The 27,862-nt window shown below is 36.2% G+C and overlaps 4 protein-coding genes across 5 annotated transcripts; 2 read left to right on the forward strand and 2 right to left on the reverse strand.

Annotated features, from left to right (window-relative positions):
• The first annotated feature begins 5,314 nt into the window (after window positions 1-5,314).
• LOC137707938 (uncharacterized) lies at window positions 5,315-7,777 on the forward strand. Of its 2 annotated transcripts, XM_068446882.2 has the most exons (4): window positions 5,315-5,466; window positions 5,695-5,765; window positions 6,216-6,518; window positions 7,095-7,777. In XM_068446882.2, exons 3-4 carry the CDS (start codon window positions 6,236-6,238, stop codon window positions 7,475-7,477), a joined length of 666 nt encoding a protein of 221 aa, XP_068302983.2. In that variant the 5' UTR covers window positions 5,315-5,466; window positions 5,695-5,765; window positions 6,216-6,235; the 3' UTR covers window positions 7,478-7,777. The 2 variants fall into 2 exon arrangements, with proteins under 2 accessions (XP_068302983.2, XP_068302982.2); XM_068446881.2 differs by lacking the exon at window positions 5,695-5,765 and having other exon boundaries at window positions 5,321-5,466.
• A 4,140-nt stretch (window positions 7,778-11,917) lies between these two features.
• On the forward strand, window positions 11,918-12,578 carry LOC137709172 (dirigent protein 1-like). Its single transcript, XM_088688713.1, has one exon. It carries the CDS (start codon window positions 11,938-11,940, stop codon window positions 12,568-12,570), a length of 633 nt encoding a protein of 210 aa, XP_088544839.1. The 5' UTR covers window positions 11,918-11,937; the 3' UTR covers window positions 12,571-12,578.
• A 1,779-nt stretch (window positions 12,579-14,357) lies between these two features.
• Window positions 14,358-15,712, reverse strand: LOC137709563 (mitogen-activated protein kinase kinase kinase 18). Its single transcript, XM_068448642.2, has one exon. The coding sequence runs from the start codon at window positions 15,647-15,649 to the stop codon at window positions 14,384-14,386; it is 1,266 nt and encodes a 421-aa protein (XP_068304743.2). The 5' UTR covers window positions 15,650-15,712; the 3' UTR covers window positions 14,358-14,383.
• Window positions 15,713-21,904: 6,192 nt separating this feature from the next.
• LOC137709336 (aspartic proteinase A1) lies at window positions 21,905-26,879 on the reverse strand. Its single transcript, XM_068448421.2, has 14 exons — window positions 26,742-26,879; window positions 26,021-26,390; window positions 25,856-25,916; window positions 25,555-25,649; window positions 25,363-25,475; window positions 25,038-25,206; window positions 24,890-24,929; window positions 24,710-24,774; window positions 24,402-24,515; window positions 24,162-24,226; window positions 23,900-24,056; window positions 23,705-23,824; window positions 22,352-22,440; window positions 21,905-22,192 (listed from the first exon to the last, which is right to left on the reverse strand). The coding sequence occupies exons 2-14, from the start codon at window positions 26,378-26,380 to the stop codon at window positions 22,108-22,110; spliced, it is 1,533 nt and encodes a 510-aa protein (XP_068304522.2). The 5' UTR covers window positions 26,381-26,390; window positions 26,742-26,879; the 3' UTR covers window positions 21,905-22,107.
• Window positions 26,880-27,862: the final 983 nt, after the last annotated feature.

Genomic DNA, 27,862 nt, shown 5'->3' on the forward strand with positions numbered 1-27,862 from the left:
TTAATTCAATTTTTAAATTTATACGTGCTCATTTGAATGTGCTTTTATAATGACTAAAGGAGGAGAATTGTATGAGCTTCTAGGCTTTTTGCGGTTGCTTTCATGCCGACCATCTTACGTGCATATCCATCCTTCTATTTTTCCTTTTTTTTTTATTTTTTATTTTTGCCTATTTTCCTTAGCTTGGATTAAAAATAAGGGATCGAGGTCAAAAAATTGACCTAGTTATTGAATTTAGTTCAGTTTATATATTTCTAACATAAATTCAATTTTTAAATTTATACGTGCTCGTTTGAATGTGCTTTTAAAATGCCAGAAGAAGGAGAATTGTATGAGCTTCTAGGCTTTTTGCGGTTGCTTTCACGCCAACCATCTTACGTGCATATCCATCCTTCTATTTTTCCTTTTTTTTTAATTTTATTTTTTTGCCTATTTTCCTTAGCTTGGATTAAAATAAGGGACCTAGGTCAAAAATTTGACCTAGTTATTGAATTTAGTTCAGTTTATATATTTCTAACATAAATTCAATTTTTAAATTTATACGTGCTCGTTTGAATGTGCTTTTAAAATGACTGAATGAGAAGAATTGTATGAGCTTCTAGGCTTTTTGCGACTGCTTTCATGCCAACCATCTTACGTGCATATCCATCCTTCTATTTTTCCTTTTTTTAATTTTATTTCTTTGCCTATTTTCCTTAGCTTGGATTAAAATAAGGGATCCAGGTCAAAAATTTGACCTAGTTATTGAATTTAGTTTAGTTTTGTTGCAGTTCTATTAGATTAGGAATGTGATTGTGTAAATCCTAGTATATCTAGGAATAGCTCTTATATTCCTATTAGGAGTTGATTACCTATTAAGAGTTGTAATCCTAAAAAGGTAAGAAATTAATCTTCCCTACTACTATAAATAAAGGCACAATGGGGTGGAATAGAACACAACTACAATTACACCTCTCTCTTATCTCTACTATTGCCGCACCTTTCTCTCTCTCTATGACCTCCATAATTGTTCAGAAATTATGCCTACAATACGTTATCAGCATGCTATTGACGCTGCGCTAAAAAGAGTTTGATCTTCAATCAGGGGAATATTACGTTTTAATCACTCTTTTTGTGATTAATTTATTATTTTGAATTGATCTACTTGATATTGATTCAATTTAAATTTTCTATGTTGAACGTGATACAACGCATCGGAGATGCAATTTCAACTTTCCGAGAAAAATCTTCTACAAATTCAAAGGCTTTTGTTGTTTTCTGCCAATCAGGTACGCTTAAAATAAAATAAGATATTTGAAACAACCTTGAAGCATGAAAACATTCCCCATATATATATTGTATATGTTCATATATTTGTCAATACATATATATATTTATTTATATTTGTTTCATGCATTACGCAATTATATTGCTATGTGGAATTTGTGAGTCAATGTATATAAAATAAATTAGAAGCAATTAGGGTTTCTCAAACCCTAGTAAAATTCGAAAAGAAAAAAAAAAGATCGGAATTATGGGATTGTGCAGCAACACTGCCATGGCACTACCGTATAGAGACCTCCCCTTGAGACAACATATTGGACCTATGCCGAAGCCTTTGGGCTTCGTTGTGGATAACCAGGTTGTGTGCCTAGTCTGTTTTCTGACCACAGGCATGTAGCCTCGACCCACGCCAGCAGCTGTGCTGCTGAACCTAATCCCTGCCACGACCCACGTCTCCCTCAGCCAGCCTATAAGGCTAGGCTCCAGTGCCTCAACCCACAAGCCAGCTTTCGTTGGCCTTTGACCAAACCAGCAGCTTAGGCTATTGTTTTATGTCTCCTACCCAGACCCGTGGCTTGCAGTCCACTATTAAGGCCTTTAAGGCCTTCCCTACTCACGACACCTCGCCCAAATATTTTTGGGGCTATATTTTGGACCTGATAATATTATTTTGCTTCTACAATCAACCATGTATGGCTTGATTTATTGAATTAATTAAAAGCGACATGCAGTCCATTAATCTAATAATGAATCCAAAATTATTGACCCGAAGATCATTTTGCACATTGACGATTTAATAATTTATTTTTATACTTTGAACTGTTGACATACTTTCGTGATAACGAAGCTCTCACACTTGAGTTCCCGAAGAACCTCAAATCCACTACACTTAGTTGTACATTGCATTATGTGTTCTTACAGGAACCTCTCTTTTATGAACTAAACGTTCATAAACTAAATTGAACCTGTAGCTTCAAATTTAGTGCCTTTGAAACCCGAAGTTTTCATAAAACAATACACCCATGAAAACCCGACGTTTTTCATAAAAATCATGTCTTAGAACTTGAATGCTCTAACTTTGATGCGTATGGATGATTCATTCCTATAAGCACCAATCACAATCTTGTTCCCTCCAATTCAGTGGATTGTCGAACCGTCACAAGTTTGATTTTCCTTGATTTGGATGTTTCTAATTAAAACTACTTTATGTGGGGTACAAGACATGAATCTCCACTTGACTATCAAGTAGCTAAGAAGCCATTAAAGCCAACAATGGCAAGGAAGAGCTGAATAAGCCTTCGCCATGATCTTTATTCGAAGACTTATGCCCGAAGCATTACCAATGGAGGTGCCTCATGAACGAGGATTCCATGGCTCTTTGGCTCACTTCTACGGACTGTTTAATCATGAAAGACACCATGATTACGTCCATGAATGAGTACAATTTTGAAGTTCATAAATCTGATCGAATTTTGACTGGAGAATACTTTTCTCGTTCTTCCATGTTTTTAACTCGCCCCTGAAGCAGTAGTGTAGAAAGCGGAAGTCTACCAAATTCTTGGATCTAATTACTACCACAAACATATGGTAGAATCAGGGTCTGCCAAGGTGTGGCATCATGCCAGAAGCGTGATCATTGGCACCTAAGACCTAAAACTTCAAGAATAAGGGATATTATTCCCAAACCTTAACCCTGCATAATCTACTTCCGTCTTGATGGAATAGATCATTAGTTATGCACATGTTCATGCCCCTACCAATGTTGTAAAGGAGTACCATTCTAATAGTCAATATGTGAGACTCATTTTGCTCCACCGAACACTGTTGGAATAGTTGAATTTTGACATGAATGGCCTTGTTGGCCGAATCCACCCTAGTAACTTTGGTTTACTTTGTGAACATTTTTCCATGTTCTTGGATTCAAGTTTGGTGTATGCTTTACTTATGGATAATCTTATTGATATTGTCCTCGAATATGAGTTAATTGAATCATGTTTTTTGTATACATGTGACCGATTCAATTAAACATGTGATTAGGTAGGAATGTGGGGAAGTTAGTTGTTTGGATGAATGCGATACTACGCACACTAACTTTACACCTAAATCACATCTATAACAACATCTTCAGGTATATCCAACCTGATTAAGAGCATTGGCACGCTCCTTGTTGTATGAATGGTATTGCATCACCATTTAAGGGACCTTAAATTCTCCCTGTTGTTGAGTTTTTAAGGATATTCGAGAGAACAATGATCATCAATGAAACCACTGAAAAAAATAGAGTGGAATATCTTTGCACCACCTTAAAAAATGAGCCTGAAGCTTTGATTTGGGGTCAATGGGCTGCCTCCCAACTGGGAACACGCCACATATGACTGCCCTGGAGCTTGGTGATTAAGCAGTTTACTTGTTTTGGCACCACCATTTGGGACACTCAACGCATCTCCTTACCCAAAATAAGGATCTTATGCCTACAAGCACACTTTGCCAAGTCTGCTCATTAGAGAAATTGATTTCTATATCATTCCGAGCAAAGATACGAAACGACTCCCTTTTCACAGTGGATTCAAGGGAATATATGTGGACTAATCCAACCAAAATGCGAACCATATAAATACTTATGGTTTTGGTTGATGAATCAACAAACTGGTCACATGTTTGTCCACACACATTGTTGCTAAACCTCCAGGGCGATTAAGGGTTCACCACCCTACTTATCCCTTAAGATCCGGGAGACTGGATAATGCCAGAGAGTTTATATCGACGGTTTTCGATAAAGTATTGCATGTCTTTTGGGTTTATAATTGAACATTGAATTCCCATTATTCACCCCAAATAGCCTCGCCTAGCAATCATAAAGTGCAATTTCAATAATCGCCCAAATTTTGGTAAATGTACCAAGTTTTCGGTTTCTGCCTAAGGCTATGCAATCTTTGTACGCAGTTATGTTGGTCCGCCTTGAGGCCCATTGCCACCCAACCTATATGACGTTACAATTGGTTACTGGGTACGAACCTGACGTTTTTCGTATTTACGCATTTGGGTGTGTATTTCATATGCCAAGTTGCACTGCCGCAACGTACCAATGTGGGTCCTCAAAGAAGGATGTGAATCTTTGTCGATTATGATTCTCCTTCACACTAGCTCTTTTAGAGTCCTTGCACGCGATCTCTTTACCCCTCATTTGCGAGTTGTCATGAGACAGTATTCCCGCTGTTAGGGGGAGATAAGAACGTCAACATTCCTGTAGAACGACACGAAGTTGCATGGACGTTGCCCACTATGTCTCATCTCGATCCCTATATCGCACAAGTGTGATAAACAAGATTAAACCACACAATTGACATTCATAATTGATGTTGAACTCACCATGAGCCGAATTCGAGTTTTATTCACTTAGCAAATTCGATGTTTAATTGTTTTAATTCTATCGTTATAAAACTTAGATCAAATTACCTATCACTTTAGCTAAATATCATTGTATCAAAAAAAGAATTCCTTACTTTTATTTATACAGATGAAACATAATATCTCAATTGGTCATCATGAATGACTAAACAATTGCCAATTTGATTAAAAAATGAACTCTTTCATCATGACACTTGAACATTTCTTTTGTTCAATTGAAATTTTTTATTCACCGCTCAGTACTACTTTCTAGCGGTATTCTTCTTTACTTGTAAATGAGAGGTTTTAGATTCGATTCTTACCAAAAACGAATTTGAACCACGTTATTTTTTTAAGGTAAAATAGATAATATCGTTTATTGAAAAAAAAAAAAAAAAAAACTTTCATTCAATTGAACCTACTATCGACCAATTAAACAAAACAAAACAAAACAAAACAAATTTTTATTCGCCGCTCAGTACTACGTTCTAGTGGTATTCTTCTTCACTTATAAATTAGAGGTCTTATGTTCGGTTTTTACCAAAAACGAATTTGAACTACGTTATTTTTTGAAGATAAAGTAGATAATATCGTTTATTAAAAAAAAAAAAAAAATTCATTGAATTGAATCTACTATCGACCTATTAAACCCAAACTTTTGTTTATGATTGAAGCGGTTCGCTGTCTTCTTTAATTTCATTCTCTCTCTCTCTCTCTGCTCTCCAGCTACCTTCAGAAAGAAAACCTAGGCTCCCATTTACTCTCCCTCCCACACTCTCACATCCACTCTCCGCTGCACTATCTCTTCACATCTTGGTAAGTCTTCGCTGTTTTTGATTTCTTCCGTTGATCTCCTTCATCACGATCTCTGATTTTTGCTTATATTCTTGTTGATCTCTGAATCTGCTTATTTCTGTACTTGTTTATCCTCGATCTATGATGTTTTGATTGTATTTGTGAATTTATTTAGCTAATTTATTTAATTGGTGAAGGAAAGCAACGTTATTGATTAAAAAGAATGTTAATTTCTTATTTTTGTTACAGTTTCTGGTGAATTTTCTGTAAATTTAGCTCTCAATTTCTGTGTTTGCGTTGGAATCCGAAGACTGAAAAGGGTAATATTCGATAAATTCATGATATTTTAAGCATAAGTTTTTGCAAATTGGTAAATCATTCCGAATTCCATCATCATTCAGTTTGCAATCAGTTTTTTTTGAGACGCTTCAGTATTTATATCGAAAATCGAACTACGAGGAAAGATGAACCTTCTTTCTTTGATTTTCAGCAAGCATTTTTGAAAAGTCACAATTCTATTCAGTTTGGCTTTGGAAAACTTGCTGATCGCGGATTAGTGCGAATATGTGTATATATATATAAGTGTCTTTCGATATTTGGAAAATACACCGAACGAGTTGATTCAATTCGTTTTTATTATTATTTTTATTGAATAAATACATAGCTTAAGAGTTATCTTCTGTTATCGTTCTTATTCCTTATTTGTGTAATTACATTCAGTGAAACCGATATAATTTTTTAAGAGTGCCTCAATTCGTTCATTGCTTCAGTTCTCGAGTTTGGAGTAAAGATGTTGCAGCTGCTGTTCACGGTGATTTTCAGCGAAATGCTGCTGATTTTGACATTGTTGTTTAAGTCCCCTCTGAGGAAGCTAGTGATCCTGGCCTTGGATAAGATGAAGCGAGGGAAGGGCCCAGTGATGGTGAAGACGGTCGCTGGGACTGTATTTATTGTTCTGCTGGCCAACGTCTACAATCTGGTTGACATCAAGAACCGAACAAATGAATCTGGTGTGCTCAACCCTACTGACGAGGTTCTCATGTCCATGAAAATGCTTGAAAATTCTCTTATGGGTATTCTTCTCGATCTTTTAAGATTAGTTATCAGGCTTATGTATTGTTTATCTAGACTTTATCCTGTTTTTTCTTTTCAAGTTACTGAATTAGGTGTACTTGTTATGAGTTATGTCTCTTAATCGTTGAGCGCATATGCGATGGAATAAGAAAGAAATGGTTTGATTATACATAGGGCGAGTTCATAGCTTCCTTTTGAAGCAGCTGAATGTTCTTGTGCTTTGCCATTAAGTGTTGGATTTTCATCAGCTTGAGCGTGAAACGTATTAGCTGAACCTGTTATGAAGTTGAGTTAGGTCTCGAACATAAGATCTTCTCGGTTGTTTGTTTCCCGATATTTTCTAACATTATAGATATGCTATCTTACTCCCCCTCCTTTTTGTTAGGCAGACCTTTCGTCATCTGATGCGAGGCAATTAAAATATCCTTTTGCTTATGTTATTGATAATTTTAGTGATTTCTGTTTGTAGGATGATGACAAATTAGACGTTATATTGTTTGCTAATTGTATTTCTTTGATTTGCTCGATCACCATTCATATCCTTCAAAACCGACTTTCAATTGTATCGAATGCAGGATTTTTCCTGTTCCTTTCACTGATGATGGATAGGTTACACCATTACATAAGAGAACTTCGATTCCTGAGGAAGGCGATGGAGGCTGCGAAAAGACAAAACCAAAGTTCTCAAGACGATAAAAACGGAAGTTCAGAGCAACTTAAGACCTTAGTACAAGAGAATGAGACATTGAGGACAAAGATCAAAACTCTGGAGTCTGAATATGAGACGAAAGCAAAGAAGGCAAAGGCGGCGGGAAGTGAGGTAGAGGCCCTAAGAAAGCAATCTGAAGGACTCCTTATGGAATACGACCGCTTGCTGGCAGACAACCAAAATCTCCGCAGTCAGTTAACATCAATTGAACAGAGCGCATCCCACTCGGATGGAAAGAAGAACACGTAATGCAGTGGTTACTTTGGTAATTGTCGGTCATCTTTGTCAATATATAACTTTATGAGGCGTAGTGTAGATTTGGGATCGAAGCATAAAACAATATGGCTGCAGTTATAAAAATCCTACCCTTGGTTATATATAAATGTAATCAAATGATGCAAGAATTTTGTTAGTTCTCGTTTCTATTTGACAAAGACTGCTTCTTGATATAGTTTATAAGTAGGCAATTTAGGGCTGGTTTAGTATTGCTGTACTTTGAAAAAAATTGATTCTGTTATGCTGTTATGCTGTGAGAAAAAGCTCATTTTTCATGCTTTATGTTTTCAGTTTTTTTTTACCTAAAACTGTGAAAATAAGCTGTTTTTAAGTGTGCTAAACACTTTTTTGAGTTTAGCTTTTTTTTATACTCATTTTTTATAAAAGCACTTCAGTAATAAACCAGTACTTACTGTTATCATTTACATGATCTTCCAACTTGGAAAATGTGTAGCTGAGTGATTTTCGCTTCTCCTCCGAAGTTGAGAACTTACGGATGTTGTGAGGAGTAATCTCATCCTAGCAGTCGCTTACTCGGGGGAGCGCAAGCAGTCGCTTATGTGTGTCTCGCACAACGAATTATTTGGAAATAATTGTTGTTCTGGTAATAAGAACTACATGAAGCCTACAGACGATGTGTGCGTAAATATGAAGTTTCCAAAAGAAAAAAAAAATTATAATGTGGGAAAGAGAGAAGTTGGAGCACCAGCGGAGCCAATTAAGTTTTTTCATGTCTTCTTATATGTTATATTTAAGTTTTTTCATATTTGTACAGTAATATTTGCCCATTGAACATTATCTAATATAATATGTGCTGAAGGATCAGGAGGCTCAGGACACTTAGGCTTAAAAGGTGTGTCACTTCATTTCTTGCCTCAAGTTTTTTTAATTTGTTCATGTGTGTCTTGAATTTGTCTGAGTTTATTTTTTAGTAAATTTGAATCAGCAAATGGTATTTTTATTGTTTGTTTATCTTTTCAATCATTTTTTTAATAAAATTTTGGTTATACATGTATTAGAAAAAGTGGTTATATTTAGTATTAGCAATGTTATCATATGATTTTGGAATGACAATACAATTACGTTGTAAATATTAAATTTGTAATATTCATAATAATTATTCTCGATGTGTAAGATTCTACATGTTAAAGTTAGGTTGGCCCTCATTAAAAATTCTAGATACGTCACTAAATTGGAGAGAAATGAGAGAGAGAGAGAGAGAGAGAGAAATGCTGGGTTCTTTTTTTATTATTATTATTATTTTTTTTTCAATTTACAAAGGCTAGCATATGGGTGTGGTTGAATTTTAGTTTGAGCGAAAATATATTACTATTCATGATTTTATTTTGTGATAGAATATCAAATTATCTTTTGACGCTTATGAGTTTTGTTAATAGGTATTTTAAATACGTATTTATATGTATTGAGTTAGATTTCAGCTCAAGTTTATTCAATTCCACTGGCGACACCTCTCTCTGGGTGCAGACGTTGCAAAATCAACTTGCAAAATTCCCAGTGTAATTAATATTTCAATGGAATCGAAGAAGGCCATATGAAAAATGGAAAACCATTAGAAGAAATTGAAGCATGGTGTGTTGGTTTTCTGTTGGAGGTTGGTGTTCAAACAGTCAAGTTTTAAAAATTTCGCATACCAAATCAAAAATCTGGGTGCGTTTGTTGCGTCGGATTATCTCGGACTGAATTGGCTTTGGGGACTAATTTGGACTGACTTAGACTAGACTAAGGCTTGATTTGGTACCGAGGTGATTTTGAAAAAAGCTGGTATAAAAAAAAGCTGGGAGTTTTTTTGTGTTTGGTAAACATGTTTTTTTTCACAGTTTTGGGTGAAAAAAAGCCAAAAAAAAGAAGCTGCAAAACCTAGCTTGAAAAACCAGTTTTTTTTCACATCTGTTTTACATAAAAGTTTACCAAACACTATAATATTGTTTTTTTTCTTTTCAAAAGCATTTTTACAAAAAAGTTTACCAAATACTCTGCTGCTTTATTTCACAGTTGCTTATTCTCAAGGCACAACAGGAGCAGTTTTTTTTCAAAGCACAGCAATACCAAAATAACCCTAAGTTAGACTAACTTAGTGAAGCGTTTGGTGTAGTGTCGGACTAAGAACTAAAAACAATAACAAATTCTAATATTATATTATTTAATTCACTAAAATTATTATTTTATATTATTAATTCAGGTTTATTATTATGTTATTCTTAATTTTATCTATATTTTTCCTCACTAGAAACCTCCGTAGTGCTTTCCTTTTTTTTTTCTGTTCATTTTCCTCACCCTTCATAAGTTTCTCCATCCTAATCTCTCATTTTCTTTGTCCCTCTCCTTTTCATCTCCACCTTTTTCTTCCTACTTTTCTCTGTTCATCTCCCTTGTTTCTTTTTCTAATTTTTCTAAGACGCAATTGGCAAATCAGAACCCATATCAGAGTTTGAGTCATATGGGTGCTCAGCGTTCTGCTTCTCCAGCGTCAACAACGAAGGTCTGCGATTAGGGAGTCTGGAGTACATGTGTAATTAGAACAGCTCTTGTGCATGTGTGAATGGACGACTGCTGTGTGTTTCATACGCGCAACAATTTTTTTTTTTTTTGGGTATCGAATTTTGGGTTTGGATCTAGTTTTGAGAATGGAAAGAGTGCATAATTTTTTTTCTTTTTTGTTTTCGAATTTTGAGGGATTTAGGTTTGAAAATGGTATATGAGAGGGCGAAGCAGAGCAGAGTTGGTAAATGGGATCTGGGTTTCGAATTTTGCGAGGAACAAGTAGGAAGAGGAGGGGGGGCGCAAAGCAAGGAGTTGGTCTTAGCAATCCGGCCGATTTCGGGGGGTCTCGCTAAGACCCTCTAGCGAAGCCGTTAGTCTTGGTTAGTTGGGGCAAGTCCCATTAAAGCTTGTCCTGGCGTTGAACAAACACGACAATGCATTCCCACTTAATCTAATCTAGTCTAGTGAATGCTAGCGAGTGCAAACAAACGCACCCAAGGATTTACATCAACCTTTCTCATGTTTTCTCAAACGATCAGTGCATATCATTGCGATTTGAGATGAACTTGATGCATATCTGGTATGAGGGGGAAACAGGAGCTTCATGGAAAATAATGTCCTTAATTTATCACCACTGAAATACTTTTTCATTTGGCAGCCAAGCACTATACTTTAGTGTCAAAAACACTTTTGTGCAATGTAGAAGCACCAATTTAGACTTGGTTTCGTACTGAGGTGATTCTGAAAAAAGCTAGTATAAAAAAAAGCTGGGAGTTGTTTTTGTGTTTGGTAAACATTCAGTTTCAGTTTTTTTTCACAGTTTTGGGTGAAAAAAAACCAAAAACAAGAAGTTGCAAAACCCAGCTTTGAAAAATCGGCTTTTTTTCACATCTGTTTTACATAAAAGTTTACCGAACACTATAATACTGTTTTTTTTTTTCAAAAGCACTTTTACAAAAAAGTTTACCAAACACTCTGCTGCTTTATTTCACAGTCGCTTATTCTCACAGCACAGCAGAATCAACTTTTTTTCAAAGCACAGCAATACCAAACCAGCCCTTAGTTGCTTGCCAAACAACACACTGCTTTTTCATCAAAACGCTGCTAACAAGTGCTACTGACCAAGTAACGCTGGCATGCAAAAGCGCTTTATAGAATAGAGCTTCTAAATGAATCGTAAATTAATAGAAAAGTTGATACACACCCAAATGTATCATGGGATTTTAGCTAGGAAACACTTGTGTCGAAAAGAAATTTGAAATTTCCTCTTCCTCCCACCCAACATGTCGATCGTCTTCGCCTGGCAAAGCCCCTCAAACAAAACTTTAGGCCGATTCCACTTGGAAGAAGCGCAGCCACCCAAATATATGTTATGTGTTCTCAGAATCTTAAAACTCTAATCCAATGAAACCAAATGTTGTTCTATGGGATATTAATGCCAAATTGCCAGTTGAGAAGCCGAACACTATCTCTGCTTACCATCGATGAGGGAGAGAGTACTTTACAAGAAACACACCGACGCTTAAGCTAATGTTTGTTCAAGATGATTGTAGTATATTAAAAAGTGATTTCATACTTTCCTCTTCGACCCCCTCATGTTGATGTGATTATTGACTTTTTATAACTATAAAATACTTGGACTCCAAGTCCTATTTTCCTTCTATTTCTCCATATTCACGCTTTTGTTCGATCATGTTCCTTTATTCTAGCTCCACTCCTCCATGTTTAAGATTCATATGAAGTGGCTTGTTGCTTGAGCCTTAATTTTTGCAACCACAGCTTGGCCTCAGCCTTCCATTTCAGGATACTTGTTGAAAAAGTAGATAGAGATCATATATTGTATTAGGGTGTGTTGCATGCACGAGGCATTATATTGCTTAAACAAATCTCAAGTAGATACGAAAATAACATGCAACCATACGAAACTGTATATGATATATTACGTAACTGAAAATTCGATCAGAAAGCAAATTCTAAAGCTAGATTGCTCCTTCGTTTCTCAATTATTTCCAATCCATCAACCAATGAAATTAAACTTCATGCCGAAGCTCAGTGCTCTGTCCATAATACTAGTCATGGTTCTAGCCATGGCTACATTTCCAGTCCGAGCAAGTCACAAGTCCAAAGAAACCCAACTCTCCTACTTCCAAGACATCTCTACCGGTCCGAATGCCACAGACTTTCCATTTGTAGGTATTCCCGGCAAGCGTTGGACCTTCACTCAATTTGCCACAATTTACGCCGCTGATGACCCCATAACTGAAGGCTTAGACCGAAACTCAGCCTCTGTTGGCAGGGTTCAGGGGTCGTCTATGACATCAGGACTGGATGGAAATGCTCTTGTATTATTGTCGATTGTGTTCACAAACAAGAAGTACAATGGCAGCACTCTGGAGATACAAGGCACTAGTAAGCAATTTGAGGAGGTTAGAGAACCATCGATGGTTTCAGATACCGGAAATTTTCGATTTGTTAGGGGATATACTACATTTGAAACAGTTCTGGTGGACCTTCCAAATTCATACGCAGTAATACGATGCAATGTTACAGTAAAGCACCACTAGAATATCATGTTCATTGGTTATACTATATATGTATGCAATATAATTGCAGTTCATGTTCTTCTTTGCAGTTCGTGTTCTTCATGCTATCAAATAAATGCTTTGGTTTGTAATTTATAATTTGTAGGTCAACTCTTGAGGCTTGAGAAATATACCAATGAAGCCCTGAATAAAAGACTGATTAAATCTGAACAAGTATTGTGAATTTTGATCCTAAATTCAATATTTATATATTCTCGGATGTTATGGCCAAATCCTGAACCAAATGAACTCTCCTACAAAAACACATATTTCTTCGCACTTTAAGCCCCGGAAAGATACGTAAGAAACCATAAGGGCTGGCCCGGAGAGAAAGCAGATACAAGATATTGGCTCGCTTCTCTCTGCAAAGCGTTTGGGAGAAACATTGTTACTTGACATTTGAGGTTTTTGATTGATATGTAATTTAGATTGTACCAGTTACTATCTTTTTTCTATGAATTTCTACAACTTGCAGGCCTCCTTGCATTTCATGTACCATGCATGCAGTATGCACTTTGAAGGAGTTTTAGTCAATTTTTTCTAACAATGAACGTGATAAGTCAATAACATAGATCGGTTACTAACAGTCTTCTGTCAAAATACTCTATACATTGTGATGTTTCAACATACATAAAAGGCTTGAAGGGCACGTAGCGCCCATAATAAAAAGAAAAATTAAAAAAAAAAAAAAACCTCTCACGCACAGAAGCGCACATGGAGAAGCTAGTACATGATAAAATACTTGGAGGTGGCAATTATAAAACTCAAATGCAAGTGAATGGGAGCTTTCACAATGACTAATTCATATGCAGATTCTAATAATATTCCAAAGTATTAAAACATTAACAATGTTAATAGGTGGTGGATTAGTATTGAATTGGAAAGTTCTGGTGCGGTTAGACCCTTTCTCTAACCACAAACAGAACTTTAGGCCATTTCCACTTTGAAGAACTATATCCACCCAAGTGGAGTCCTATATTCTTTGAAGGAGATTAAATAAGCCAATTTGCCAATAGAATTTACTTTCAATTTTCAACAGAGGGAACAGAAATCTGGTGATCCAGTTGTAAATGCTGGGTTCTGGCTTGCCAAATGCCAACTCAAACTGGCCCATCTTTTCAGAGTTACCTAAAACGGTAAATATTGGCAGGATGATATTGAAAGCTACACCCAATTTGGCACCCGTCTTTTACCTACCAGATGAAGAAACTGATGCGCAGATATCTTTTATACCAAGAATTATTATGGCTTCTCCTCTATGCCATGGGAATTAAACCAAACTGGTCCGCCAGCACGAGAAGTTTTTCAGTCGGATTGTCACACTGTTATGGAGGTGTTACTCTGTTAGTAGTCTTTGTGTCAAACTACATAGATAAAACATAAAAGATATGTCATAGACTTAAGGCTCGTTTGTGATTGCTTTGGTAGGAATCACTTCTGCTCATAACCGCATTTATTCAAAATTCTTCAGCACAAACACGTTCAGTCTTTTATTAAAAACTTAAGTACTTCCCAAATAAGCATTGACAAGTTTTTTTCCATAAAATGCTTCTACGACTCAGAAACACTTTTAACTTTTTATGTCACATATTAAAAAAAACGCTTTAATATGTTAAAAATTATTTTAACCTTTCTAGAAGCAATTTCAACCGTAACCTTAGAATATTGTTAAAACATGAGAAAACTAATAATACCACGTACCAGTATGCAATTGAGAGACGGCTTAATAGCACAAACACTAAAAGTCATAGCAGTAAAACAAAAGAACGGAGAAAAAAAGGATGGATTTTTATGATTACCAAAAACTTGAAATCGAAGGAAGTAACAAGTTATCTCTGTCCCTCTCAAGAATGGGATTGCTTAAACCTACACCACTACTATTTCTCCTACTTTTTTTGCAGCCCTCTAAAATATCCACATTAATTCTACAACTAATATTATTGCAATCTAAGAAATCTAAATCCAAATCCTTCTCACTACCTACACCTTCAGCATCGTCCTCAATACTGTTGCTTTCATCACAATCGTTCTCTCTAACTGTGATCCAACTCTCATCATCAAAACTCCACCTGGGGTCCCCTGAAAACAGTGACAACCGTCTGATCCTCTGATCATCGGAGGAGTTTTCGAAACTCGGGTTTTGATCAAGACTGCCCGAAGTCTCTGATTCCCCTAAAGAATTCCATATGCCTTGATCGAGAATACTTGTTGGAGAAAATGAAGTGGATTCTTGAACTTGTTTTGTAATTTTAGAAGAACTAATTGAAACTTCATCATCTTCTTCTTGCCCAAGAAATGAATGCTTTAGAAGCTGACTAGCCGTCCAACGCTCCGTTGGGTCCCTCCGTAAGCACTTTTCCAAAAAGTGCTTTGCTTGTTCTGAGAGGAAGCTTGGAATCTCAGGCAACTCCTTAGAGTATGCAATTTGATACAGAACAGTTACTGGGTCAGCTGCTTTAGGCCACGGCGCTGATCCTCCAGTAGCCATTTCGATAATTGTACAACCGAGAGCCCATATGTCGCACGCGAACCCCTGCTCTTCTCCGCGTGCCACCTCCGGCGCCATAAACATTGGCGTGCCGCCAATTGTTGCGGCCGAAGCTCCTGCCGGATTAGCCCACCTAGCGCATCCAAAATCTGCAATTTTCGGACCGTCTTCACCAGCCAAGATGTTCCGGCCTTTTATGTCACAATGTACCAACCCAAGTGAATGCAAGTAGTCTAGCCCTTTCACAATGCCCCTCGTGTAGTTTCTGATCATCGATTCGTCAACTAGGCCTCCGCGGCTGCGAATTGCATCGATGATGGTGCCGCCGGGCACGTACTCCATGAGAAGATTGTACATGAGCTTGTTGTTCTCACTAGTAATGTCATGCCCCATGTAGCTTACAACATGTGGACTGCTCAAAACAGAGTGAATTTTCTGCTCCCTCTGCAAGAACTCGGATTGAGACACCTGGGCGGACTTGACGGCAAACTTGTCACCGGAGCTGGGAGAGGTGGCTAAGGAGACGGTGGCTGATGAGCCTTGGCCAATGGTGCAGCCTCTTGTCCAGTCCATTTGGTGATGAGCAAAGAATAAAACGTACAAAATACAAAACTTTTGTGTTGGTTAAGATGCCTATTGGCTTCGCCTTTATATATGGACCAACTCACTTGCAAATACAAGGTGGCATTTTTTAAAACGTTAGTTTAATTGGTTGGTTGGGTCTATCTCTCACTCACTCTACCGCCAATAGGGTCGACAATTCCCTTAACTTAAGGTGGCCACATGTCGAAATTCGGATGGGGTTGACGGCATCTGCCTCCCACACGGGTGCGATTTGGCGAAGCGGGATGTCAACACGTGTCAAGAATTGGGGTTTAAGAGCCAACTTGATCCTCTCCGGATTTTTTTGGTGAGGATTTTGGAGATCTGTGAATTGTATCCGTGCATCGTACGATCAGTTTTTGTTAGGTACTGTTTGTGTTTAATTTTAAATAAAAATATTTAAAATAATTTCTGACCGTACGATGTACGATGAACGGACACGATTCACGAGATCTTCACAAAGAGGATCCGGCGAGAATCTGGATTCGTTTAAGAGGGTGCAAACCGAAAAATTTGGGTACACATTTGGTTTTGGTTTTGGTTTGGTGAAGGAGATGGGAGAGGTTGGATAGAGTTAGATTGGATTGGATAATCCTAACGGGATTGGATTCTGTAATTTGGAAGGATATGTGAAATTAAAATTGGGAGGGTTTGTCGGTAAGGTGAGTTGAACCACCAAAATAGGGTTGAATTTTAGTATCACTTTCAATTTTAGTTTTGGTAAATGGTTGAATTTAAGCATGTGATTTACCACTATACATGCAAGTCTTGTCAAAAATCAAGTCTTCTTTTTGGTTGAGAAAAAAATACAAATATGGAATTTTATGCCAATTGGGGTATTATTATCCAAAGTTTAAAGAAGGGGATTTAGAGTTTTGACCAAGTCTTACACTAAACCATGCACCATCATTTTTTAAATTATTTTTGGGACCCTGGATTCTTTGACCAATGCAGATTTTGCAATGGCACTACTCATAAATTTTCAATATTAGTCCAATTTTTCTCTATTGTAGTCGGTATTTAAAATATTCACGAAATTGTCAATTTTTTTGTTGAAATATTTGAAAAATCAAATATTAATATGGAAAGAAGGGGTAAAACTTCACCTTATATCGATGAGATATAGGAAAATTAATAAATATTGATGATATTTATTGATTCATTATAGAAAATTTGTTATAACCCATTGCAACTTTTGAACTTTTGAAATTTTTTTGAGAAAATTTTCTCTAATTTTGACCAAATCTTAATAAGTTGATATACTCACTCCATTGTAAATTTCCATAATTTCTATCAAAGGCAACCAATATCTATGTCGATATCCATATTTTAAACATAAATGGTAGCTACATATTATCATTGACTTAAGATCACATTTTGTGGAAATTTGTGTTGTCATCACTGGGGCACAAAAAATTCAAATAAACTTAAAATGTTAAGCAACAACAGCATATGTGAAGCCGATGGACTAGGGAAAATTCAAACAAATTTGAGTTTTTTTTTTTTTTTTTTTTTGTAGTCTCTCTCTTCTTAGTGAAAATTTGTAGCCTTCTGTTTTCTTTCTGTTAATGATGTATAGTTTAATCAAGTTGGTTGGAATTCATACTCTTCAGATCTTTTTGTTCAAAGTCAACATACTAGAGAATCTGGACCACTCAATTTAAATCTTGACCCTCATTGCCCACCACACACAAAATCAAACCCTTGAACGGTCCAAATCTCTTTTTTCTCTCGCTCCCTTAAACCGCCCGAATTCTTTAGCTCTGAACACAGAGATCTCTGCATTTGAATTCCGCCTTACGCAGCAAATTTGTATTAGCTTTTTAAAATTGTAGATGTTGATGTGACCTATATAAATTTGTGTTATTCTTTTACCGTTGGATTATACTGCAATATCTACTTGATAAAAAGCCAAATAATCAGATATTAGAGTCGATTTTGTGTCCGTTAAGTAAAGCAATCATGATTGATGATATGCCGTCTTGGACGTGTCCCTTAATAATTTCATGTCTAAGTTTGCGGACAAAGGAAAGGCGATGATCCACAAAAGTAGCATACACACCACAAAAGGAATTCCTATGCTAAATAAAGCACTTTCATAATTCCTTTACAGAAACTACCACGGAGTGACTCAGTGATTGATAACGAATTTCAGACCTATATTTGATATGATATGTTCTGTGTTTAATTCTTAGTGTTGGTGAATCGCACATGATGGCCAGTGGGAAATTGAAATGTCTCTGTGAATCTTCCCAACCTCCAAAAAATACACTGCCGAGTTAAAACCACCCGTCGGTCTCTTTTAAAAAGAAATTAATAATTCCTTTCTAGAAAGAACAAAATAAAGTAGAAAAAAATTACAATTAATCATAGACGAAAAAGTATCATTTAAGGCACTAAAAGAAAAGAATAATCTTGGTAGTAATTTTAATTAAGAAAGGTACTTACCATTAATTATAATTAAATAATTAAGGGATTGAAACCATTAAATTATATTAAACACTAAGAAACCAGCATGAACAATGTTTGATTAATTCATATGTTACGTTTCGTTGCTTCAAACCTCATGTTTCATCTACTCTTAGACATTTGTTTTGCTAGTTAAAATATTAAACGTCCTTCTCTAACTTCCACCGTGCACGAAGGTACACACTACAATATTATGCCAACCAATATATATATATATATATATATATATATATAAGGAGTAAATCCGTGACATCACTTTTTTTACACAACTTTTAATATGCGTTTTTGTGAGGCCCACTTCGTATTGTATTTCAAGGATTCAAATCGTATCTTTTAGGCCTTTTTCCAAAAAATCATGTCTACCAAAAATCACTTAATTTGAAACCATATGAACGTTGAATTAAAGGTTTAGGTTTTTTTAGGATTGTATTCGTTCATTTTCTTCACTACAAATGAATGTTTTAATATTTTTGATGAACTTGTCTAAGTTTTTGCTAGTATAATCTATGAATGATATCCTAAAAGATAAATTGTTTGGATCGTTAACATACGTTACAAAGTAAACTTCACAAAAACTTGTATAAAAAATTATGTAAAAAAATGATGTCACATAATATATATATATATATATATATATATATATATATATATATTGTTCCACCTCTTAATTAATAAAACACAAGATGGTAGATAAACTTGATGGACCAATAAAAGGTAGAAGGTGGGGTGGTGGTTTGGAACTTGCAACTTGCAAGAGAGTTAAAGAGAGGAATCAATTCAAAAGCCAAAAAAGGGTAGAGGTTGAAACCGATTCCCAATTGACTAAACCATATCCACAGTAACTAAGCAGGTGAAATTAGTTGTTGTTTTGGGGGTTATAAAAGTAAAATGGCACCAACAACAACCCTAATTAACAATCTTCTATTTGTTGTCTCACTCACACACATACTTAATCACCATCTAAATATCTAATCTCTGCCAAAACCTTGTTTAGTTAGTTGGACCAAGAGTGAGTATCTAAACCAACAACTCTAAAATTTTATGCGTGGCTTGTAAGATAGTTCTACATGATCTGCATGTTTATATATAATCCGAGTAATGTTTTCTTGCCAATGTTATGTTGTAAGGCAAAATATTTATATTGTCAGACTGAATCTGAACAACGTAATTAGGAATGCGTTAAATTAATATGTTACATATTCATGACCGGATGCCTAACAATATTATGACAAGTTATGAAATCTAAATAATATAATCAGAAATGAGTTGAGCTAATATGTGATACATATTCACAATCGAATGTCAAACAATAACAAAAAATATGAACAATATAATCCGAATTTGAAAATAAATTAATTAACGTGTAACACAGATTTACAGTCAATCTAACGATAGTAGAACATATGATTATAGTTCATTTTTCATGAGAAAAAACTCATCATTCACTACTCATTACTCGTGAAAGTGGAGGCTAAAAATGAACAATAGGAAGGGGAACACGTAGGTGTTGAGGGTTATCGAGGGGCACGTTTTATGTGTGTCGTGCGTTGTATTTGTGGAAGTGACAAGGTTTACGTGCCTTACATGCAACTGAAATAGAAATATAAAAAAGAAGAGTTGTGGACTGGGGTCCTTGACAACACTACATAGGTGGCTTATTGTATTGATGTCTCGTTTCCCTTGCGGCAGAGGATAAGGAAAGGGTTGCAGAATGCAGATTGCTTTGTCTTGTAAATTAAATTGCATGATAGTGGCTCTGAAAAGTTAATTTCATTGAAACCGTTCACCGTCTTGTAATATTTCAATTCAATAACATTAAATCAAAGAGAGTTTGCATATGTAAATTATATTTTTAGATAAAAATATCACAATGAAAATAAGTCCGTTTCATGCAAGGCATTCTCGTCATTGTAAGCATGAGTTTGGAATCTTTGCTAGCTTTTCTAACAATTAAATGGTACTGAATTAGAGACTATGCACTTTTTATTTGGCAATAAGATGAAACAAATACTTGAATCCCTATGATCTGCATTGGTCCTACTTTGACTTGTACCATTATTCCCCTAAAAAAATTGCTTATAAAGTTCCCAGCCCCACTATCTTAGCTAAGTTTTAAACGCAAAGCATGAGGTGAGCTGAAGTAATAACGGCGCAACCAATCATGCAAATGGCATGGAGCTAATCAGTATTTTGAGGTAATTGCATATACTCAAATCAAGTTCCAAAATTTAGCAATTTCAAATCACAATGACGAGTCGTGACGATATCTTATTTGTCCAAGGTGTCGACAGTCCCTAGGCCAAGTCATGGAAGTCGGTGTCATAGAATCACGTCCATGTTGCCAATCTCAAATTTGGGTTTACCTAGACCTAATAATTTGTACTTCATCTAAAATGAACCTAGATCCTCTTCGGATCTAAAAAAAATTGAGTCTAAAGATCAAATAATCTTGTCCATTGAAAATTGATTCAACAGTTACAATTATTATAACTTTTAGAAGAATCCTTTGTTTGTAGCCGTTAGATCAAATTTCAATGGCCCGGATTATTTGATCCTTAGGCTCAGTTTTTTTAGATTCGGAGAGGATCTGGGTTCATCTAAAATTATTTGAGTTTTACAATGTTGTGAGTTTTTGGGGTTGGAAAAAATAAATGAGGGTTTGCTTTTTTTTTTTTTGGTGAAAAAATTGATAGATTGGTTACTCTCGCTACAAACGTCAGAGCATACCCACACCTTGAGCGAGAATGGATTATGCGTGACATTAAACTGCCAACTACCACGGGTATGAATTTATGTAAAAATTTACAGATCGTGCTTCAACGAAAACTGCTAATAACAAAACTTAAACTTAAATAGGACGACACATAAAGTATAAACCTTACAAACTGAGCCAATCCTCGTCGTTGGTCACGAGGGATTGCTTTGGTTTAGCATGATAGGGTGGGTTTGTTGTAGCCGGCATTTGAATGAGTAGAGATGGATGATGGATTTGCTTGCTTGGACGTGCCGTTATAGTAAGTGATTGGTTCTATCTGTCTGTGTGGGTGATGGGACAGATGGAATCATAAAAGGCTCAGCACACGTAACAAGTTTGCTTTTGTGTCGCTTTTTAGTTTGTTGGTTAGAGATTTTAAGGGCTAAAAGTGCTTTCAATATTGTCACTCTTTCTGCTTCAACCACGTACTTAGACGAATCCAAATCGAAGATGAAATCACACCATAAACACTTCTAGAACGTACAGGTGTGATTTGTGTGAAAATTATGAAGATGCCACATTAACGGTATCTCAAGTTATTTGCGTATTATTATGTAAAATTTAATGTCTTGGATTTTTTTTATATAATAATACATGATTGATTTGAAAAACTATTAGCACAGTATTCCAAATGCAAGGAAAATTTTCTCAAACATTTTCTGTTGCTGCTTCGTGCATAGACAAATCCTAAATGAAAGTAAAATCGCCTCATTGACGCTTCTACTACATACTGGCGTGACTTTTAGAGAAACTTTAATGCATCTACGATAGTATATTGACAATATTTCAAGTCCGTTATGTAGGTTACATGCTACCAGTATCCCAAACAAATCACACAATCACACATGCCATTGCGTTTTCTGGCTTTGATTTGTGAGCTCAAAATTCAACCAATGACATCATCTTTCCATAAAAATGATTTGTAATTGCCACCTGTATAAATATTGGTGGAAGCCTAAAAGTGTCTCGTTTCTTGCAGTCATTGTGACACTCAAGAAAAGTTTGGTACTTCAATTTCAGCCCCATATATTATACATACAGCAATATTAGCACATCTTGTCTTCGATTTATTCACTTGGGCACGATTAAACAAGGTTCGTGGTCCATGATCCATCACATAAACAAGTTCCATCGCTGCAAATCTTTTCTGTGATGTCAGCAGCGATTATTTACATAAGTAGGCAAGCTGAGAATAAATACAGAACTAAGCTGCTTCTGCAAATCCAACTGACAAGTTTCCGTAGTTGAACACGGTGTGATACCGACCCATGAAAATGTCTCCCAGAATCCTGCATCGCATATACATATGCACCACCATTAGTGACCAAGGGTTAAGAAACTATTACTTGTTTTTAGTCACTGCAGTAAACTATTTCTGCATGACCATTGTTGGAAAGCATGTAAAAGTTGAAAGACGCTTATGAGCAATGACGGAAAGAGAGAAATACCACAGTGGTCCACGAGGAGGAGCGACATCTAAAGCTATAAATCCACTGATGCACTGAGCAGCGACTCCCTCCCCAACTTTGAGAACGTACTGATCCCACGGTACCAACACACATTAACATATTAGTTGGGCGATGAATATTACACAAAATGAATAATTGAATATCAGCAAAAAAGGACGAACACTGGTTTTATCAACAATGGCGATAATGGCTATTAGAAATATTATATCGACTTGCATAATATACGAAATAAACGGATAGAAGGGAAAAACAGAACAGCTATTCCGGCTCCAATTAAATGTAATTCATAGTATGCTACAGACTACAATACAGTTTCATGCAGAAAACTCACTGACGGCTCAAAGTTGATGAGTCTTTCAATAGTGTACTAATGCAATTCCATAAAAACAACATCGTGCATGGCATAAATTCAACTCTAAGACTATTCAGAAACCTAACCAGTAATGAGTAAATCTTAAGTCTGACAGCCAAGCTATATTGCCTCATAGTTACGGAAGAAGTTCTTTATGCTCATACCGAAAACTTGAATGGTAAATGAATCCTATAATACTTTTAGGGCTCGTTTGGTAGAAAGGATTGGATTGGAAATGATTACTCTCTAAATTCAAGGCATATTGAAAATAGATGAGAATGATTTTTCATTGTGAAAGGATTAGACGAGGATTAGATAGGAAGAAAACTTATCCCATCTAATCCTCCCATTTTGGAGAGTATTGGAATGGATAACTTTTCTTCTTGGGTAATCCTTCTCCTACCTCTAAGTTGGTCACAATTTTCATCTTGTCTTTCAAAAAACCTTTAAAATAGCGTCTTATCCATTCCAATCCAATCATGTGTAACAAATGAAGCCTTAAATCTTAGGAGTAGTCACCCTTTAGCAACACACAAGTTGTCGTGGCCTACAACTATTACCGATACTAATTTTGTTGGCCAGCCATCAAAACTTCAATTTCCTGAATCATTTGTATCTTCAGAACCATACATTAACTTCACAGCATAAAAAGATGATAACCCTAAAGTGGACTTCACATATTCGTTTTGGCAAATTTAAAGTAAGCGCCTTTCGACATTCATGAAGACCAAAAAGTTAAATTGGATAAATGCTGGTAAAAACTGCTAAGGTCATCCTAGGGGCCCATATGATGGTAGAGATGGAAGAAATGATCAAGAAATACTAGATTTCCAGAAAACCAGATTAAGGAAGCTTCAACAGAAGTAAATAAAAAGGTGAAAAACTGGAGATCGTTTTGCGGTGGATGTGTAAATAAAATTGATACTAATGTGCTCAAATGAAAGATGAAAAGATTTAGGGTTAATGTCATGAAACCATACCTGCTCTGGAGCAAGGTCAAATACTTTACCACCAATGGTAAATGACACACTGGGCAATGAGGATAGAGAATCACACTGGACTACTGATTCTCCACTGGGACTTGGAAGTCGTTCACAGAGCTACAAGTGCAAATGCCAACATAAGCTTGCTGCAAGGAACGTTTCACAGAGAGATGAAAAGGGAAGTTTAATTACCTGATTGACATAATCCAAGATCTGCTCCTCTGTCTGATTTTTCCTTAGCCGACTCTGCATCCATACCACTGCCATCTCACAAGCAGCACATGTAGCATCATGCACACCATCGGATTGCTTTTCTGGTTTCTGATCCACCATACTTTCAATGCCCGTGCTGCAAAGACGTAAGCACATTAAAACAGGATGACCTAATTAGCCTCATTATTACTACCATCCTTTCTACCACAAGTTTAAGAAAATAGGTTGAACTGCATCTAACCTCACACCACGAGTTCCATCAAAAGTACAGAAACCAATTTGAGAGCAGATCTTTTGGGGTTGTGACTATAAAACATGCCAGTAAAAGAAAAAATCAATTCGCTGCAAGGAGATTTTAAGGCAAGCAGAACCAAAAAGAAACCGACCAATAGAAAAATTATCTCCTTATCCCTAAAAGGATGAAAGAACAGGAAAGTTTCAATGAAAATAAAAATATGTAGTAGATATCAAATCTATATACCTTAGCCATCAACATTTCTATTATGGTTTTCCCATATTGTTCAACCACTGTCTTACATTCCTGGCTTACAACACCTGAGGCTCCAATGGCATGATTGATTTGAGTGACAACAGTCTGAAAAGGTGAAATTATACAATAATATTAATCAGAAGTTGCTAAATGAAATAACAACATGATAGAATATACAGGTGAAGTGGGCTTTGAATGTCTTAGACGGCATTATTATATGTATGTCTTGTGCTGTGCTTCTTAACATACTGACAGTAAGGAGAAATTAGAATATCGACATAGTAGGCTAGAATGCATACCGTTGGTCCAGCCAATAGGGAGGTGCCTGAGTCAGCAATTGCTGAACAGCCATTAGCACAAAATCCTGGAACGTGACATGACAATCTTTCAATACCATAACAAGAAAGCTGGCCTAGACCATAGAAAGCACCAACTGCCTCAACATAGTAAGGCTTCGAAAATAAGTTTCAGATCATTACCAGATGATTCACCATCAATTAAGACATCACCCATATCAAACTGCAAATAACAGAAAAAAGGACGTATGAATCAAATTAAAACAAAGAAAATGAATAACATATCAAGTAGAAAAATCTGCAAAAGTTGTAAAGATTTTGAATAGTGAACCTGCCAGTAGCCTTTCTGAGTCACAGGAACATATGTATGCTCACCCTTGAAATGACTAGAATCAACCCCACCAAAGACAATCTCACCCCCTTCTTCCCCTTCTGTATTGCGATTTAACCAAAATGAGAAAACTGGTTCTTTAACAAGACCTTGATTGACCAAATTATACCTGTTATAATAGCAAATATAAAGTCAAACAGATTAACATCGAGGACTTACAAGTGGGGAAGGGCAAATAAAATACAAAATTCGGAGTGTTAGTTTAATTTTATAAATTGATCGACTGATTTGGAATATATTCAACAACTAAGTGGCATTGAATTACCAGACAGGAACAGCATCTCCAACTGAGATCTCTTGAAATCCAAGTCCAAGAATACCATCAAACTTAGCTGCCACAAATGTGACTCCAGGCTCTTTGGTTGCCTCAATAAAGTCCTATAACCAATAAAAATAGTAAAGGTAAAGTCCACAACACCGAAAATCACCATATCAACTTTCTGCCAAGAAAACTAACCTGATCCTTAACAACAAGATCGCCGACTTGGACATGGTCCTGGCTGAAGAAACCTGAAATTGCACCAGTTCCATACTGGATCGCCGCAGATTTGCCTACATTGGAAAATAAAATATGGCAAATAAACTTTAAGTTTTTTACAACTAGTATCTACATCACTCTTTAACTTGTGTCAGTTTTTCTTTTTCCCCGTCACATCAAGTTTAAATCTGTATCAGCTAAGGCTGTGCTTGATCATCCCATTGGACAGTCTTAATCTTATTAGAACGTGAATGCATTGAAGCAGGGAAGGGAAGCGTACCATTCTTCGTGTATGTACTTGATTGGCTAGACTTATACTTGGGATGCAAATAGCAAGCAACCTGCAATTTGAAAGCGAACCAACTTGTAAGAAAACTTAAGTTGCTTAACAGTTCTAATACAAAAGGACCCACGACCTGTGAAGGAAAAGACTTAATAAACCTACCGAGAAATAACACTTTGCTGAGGGCACCCAAAGATTAGAACTTCCAGTGTCAAATATCACAGTGAACTTCTGAGCAGGAGTTCCAATACCAATCTCACCAAAATACTGTGCATCCATATAGTTCTTCAGTGCAACAATATCCGTGTCCTCAGACTCCCCAAGATTACCGCGCAAATGATACTTCCTAATCGGACCTCCCGGTGTTCCATTACTTCTTCTATTTAGATGACAAGTTTGATCTATTTTCATCTTTTTCAGTCCAATCCTGACCAACCCATCATTGGGTGTGGAAATCACCACATGGGACAGAAGAAGAAACAGAAAGGAAGTAACCAAACCAGCTCGAAATTGGGTACCCATTTTTGGAGAACTGCAAAACAAGTTTGCAAATTTGTTGTTCATAATTCACACTCTGAGAAAGTACTGAAAGTGGAAATTCTTTCACAAAAACATTAAAATGGTCTATATTTGATTATTGAAAAACATAAACTTTCATTCAAATTTCGTTTTTTTTGACCTTTTCCTGATATTTTCTCAGGAACCAAACAGATTTTAAGTAACCCTAGAACTCGATCAGCAATAAAGGTGCACACTTTAGTAGAAAACAATCTAAAATACGTGCAAAAAATAACGATCCAAAAACATTAAGCTATGAACAAAATTATTAGGAACTTAATTTTGATGCATTAAATTTTAATTTTAATTAAATTAAATTACTTACATTTTTCTTATGACGACGAACTGCGAAGGATCAGATGGAAACTGAAACAACAAGGAAACTAAAGTCGGAGCATAAAAGCACTAAAGAAGAGAGAGGCCGGTTCTGCTACTTCGCGGAATAGATGGGGATTCATGTTGCGGCCGGTGGTTGAATCGAAGTAGCTAAAATCGAACGGTTCACAATTTGTTTTAATTTTTGTGGGTTCCGGCATGGTGATGTGTCGTGTTTGGATTGGGCATCTGTCGGTCCCACCGAAAATTGCAGTTAACTTTCGGCCGCAACTACCAGTCCAGTTTTGAAACTCAGACAGTGGCGCCTTTAGTGTGAAGTCACAATCCCCAAATACTCCACATCGTCCGGACGTAGCAGACTTACTCTTTGGGCCATGTTTGTAGGGCCCACAAACAATTCACGTTAGAGCCCACAAAGAGGCCCATGCCCCGAAAAATAAGTAATTGTCTGCTGGACTTTAATGAATTATTAGGGCAGCCCATATGGTATCAAAGCATGGAGTGTCAGCTTCTAAGCCCTTGAACGAAGAATTCACCATTTCTTTTTGTACGAAGATATATTTATACCGTCATTTAGTACTACGGTCTAGTGATATTTTTCTTCACTTGTAAGTGTCATATATTAGGTTCGATTCTCACCAAAGTCGAATTTGAACCACATTATTGCTAGTCCATTGTGAGGTTAAGCCCACCGCTTCATCCTTAGTGTAGATAATATCGTTTGTTCAAAAAAAAAAAAAAAGAATATATATATAGGGCATGTATATATATATTTACACTAAAGGGTGATGAATAAATTGATATCGAACTTGTTACTTACAAGTTTGAACATAATACCTCTAACTTACACGTGAAAAAAATACAACGAGTCACCGTACGAAATGAAGATAGCTCTCATGCAAGTGCATACCGTTCGACAGTCTTTTGAGGTGCCTAGTTAAGTTTCTGAAATCATCAAATGAAATAGGTGATTGTATTCCTCTAGCAACATGCACCCAACTGCAGAGAATGATTTTCTCATGCTTTTTAATTTCCGGTAATTTTGCCATAATTTATAGGTGGCTTTGTAAGCCCAAACTAATTGAAGTCTCATACAAACACTATTCTTTT

This window comes from Pyrus communis, chromosome 17 (assembly GCF_041283825.1).
Source record: "Pyrus communis isolate YQ-2024b chromosome 17, ASM4128382v1, whole genome shotgun sequence".
Lineage (NCBI taxonomy): Eukaryota > Viridiplantae > Streptophyta > Magnoliopsida > Rosales > Rosaceae > Pyrus > Pyrus communis.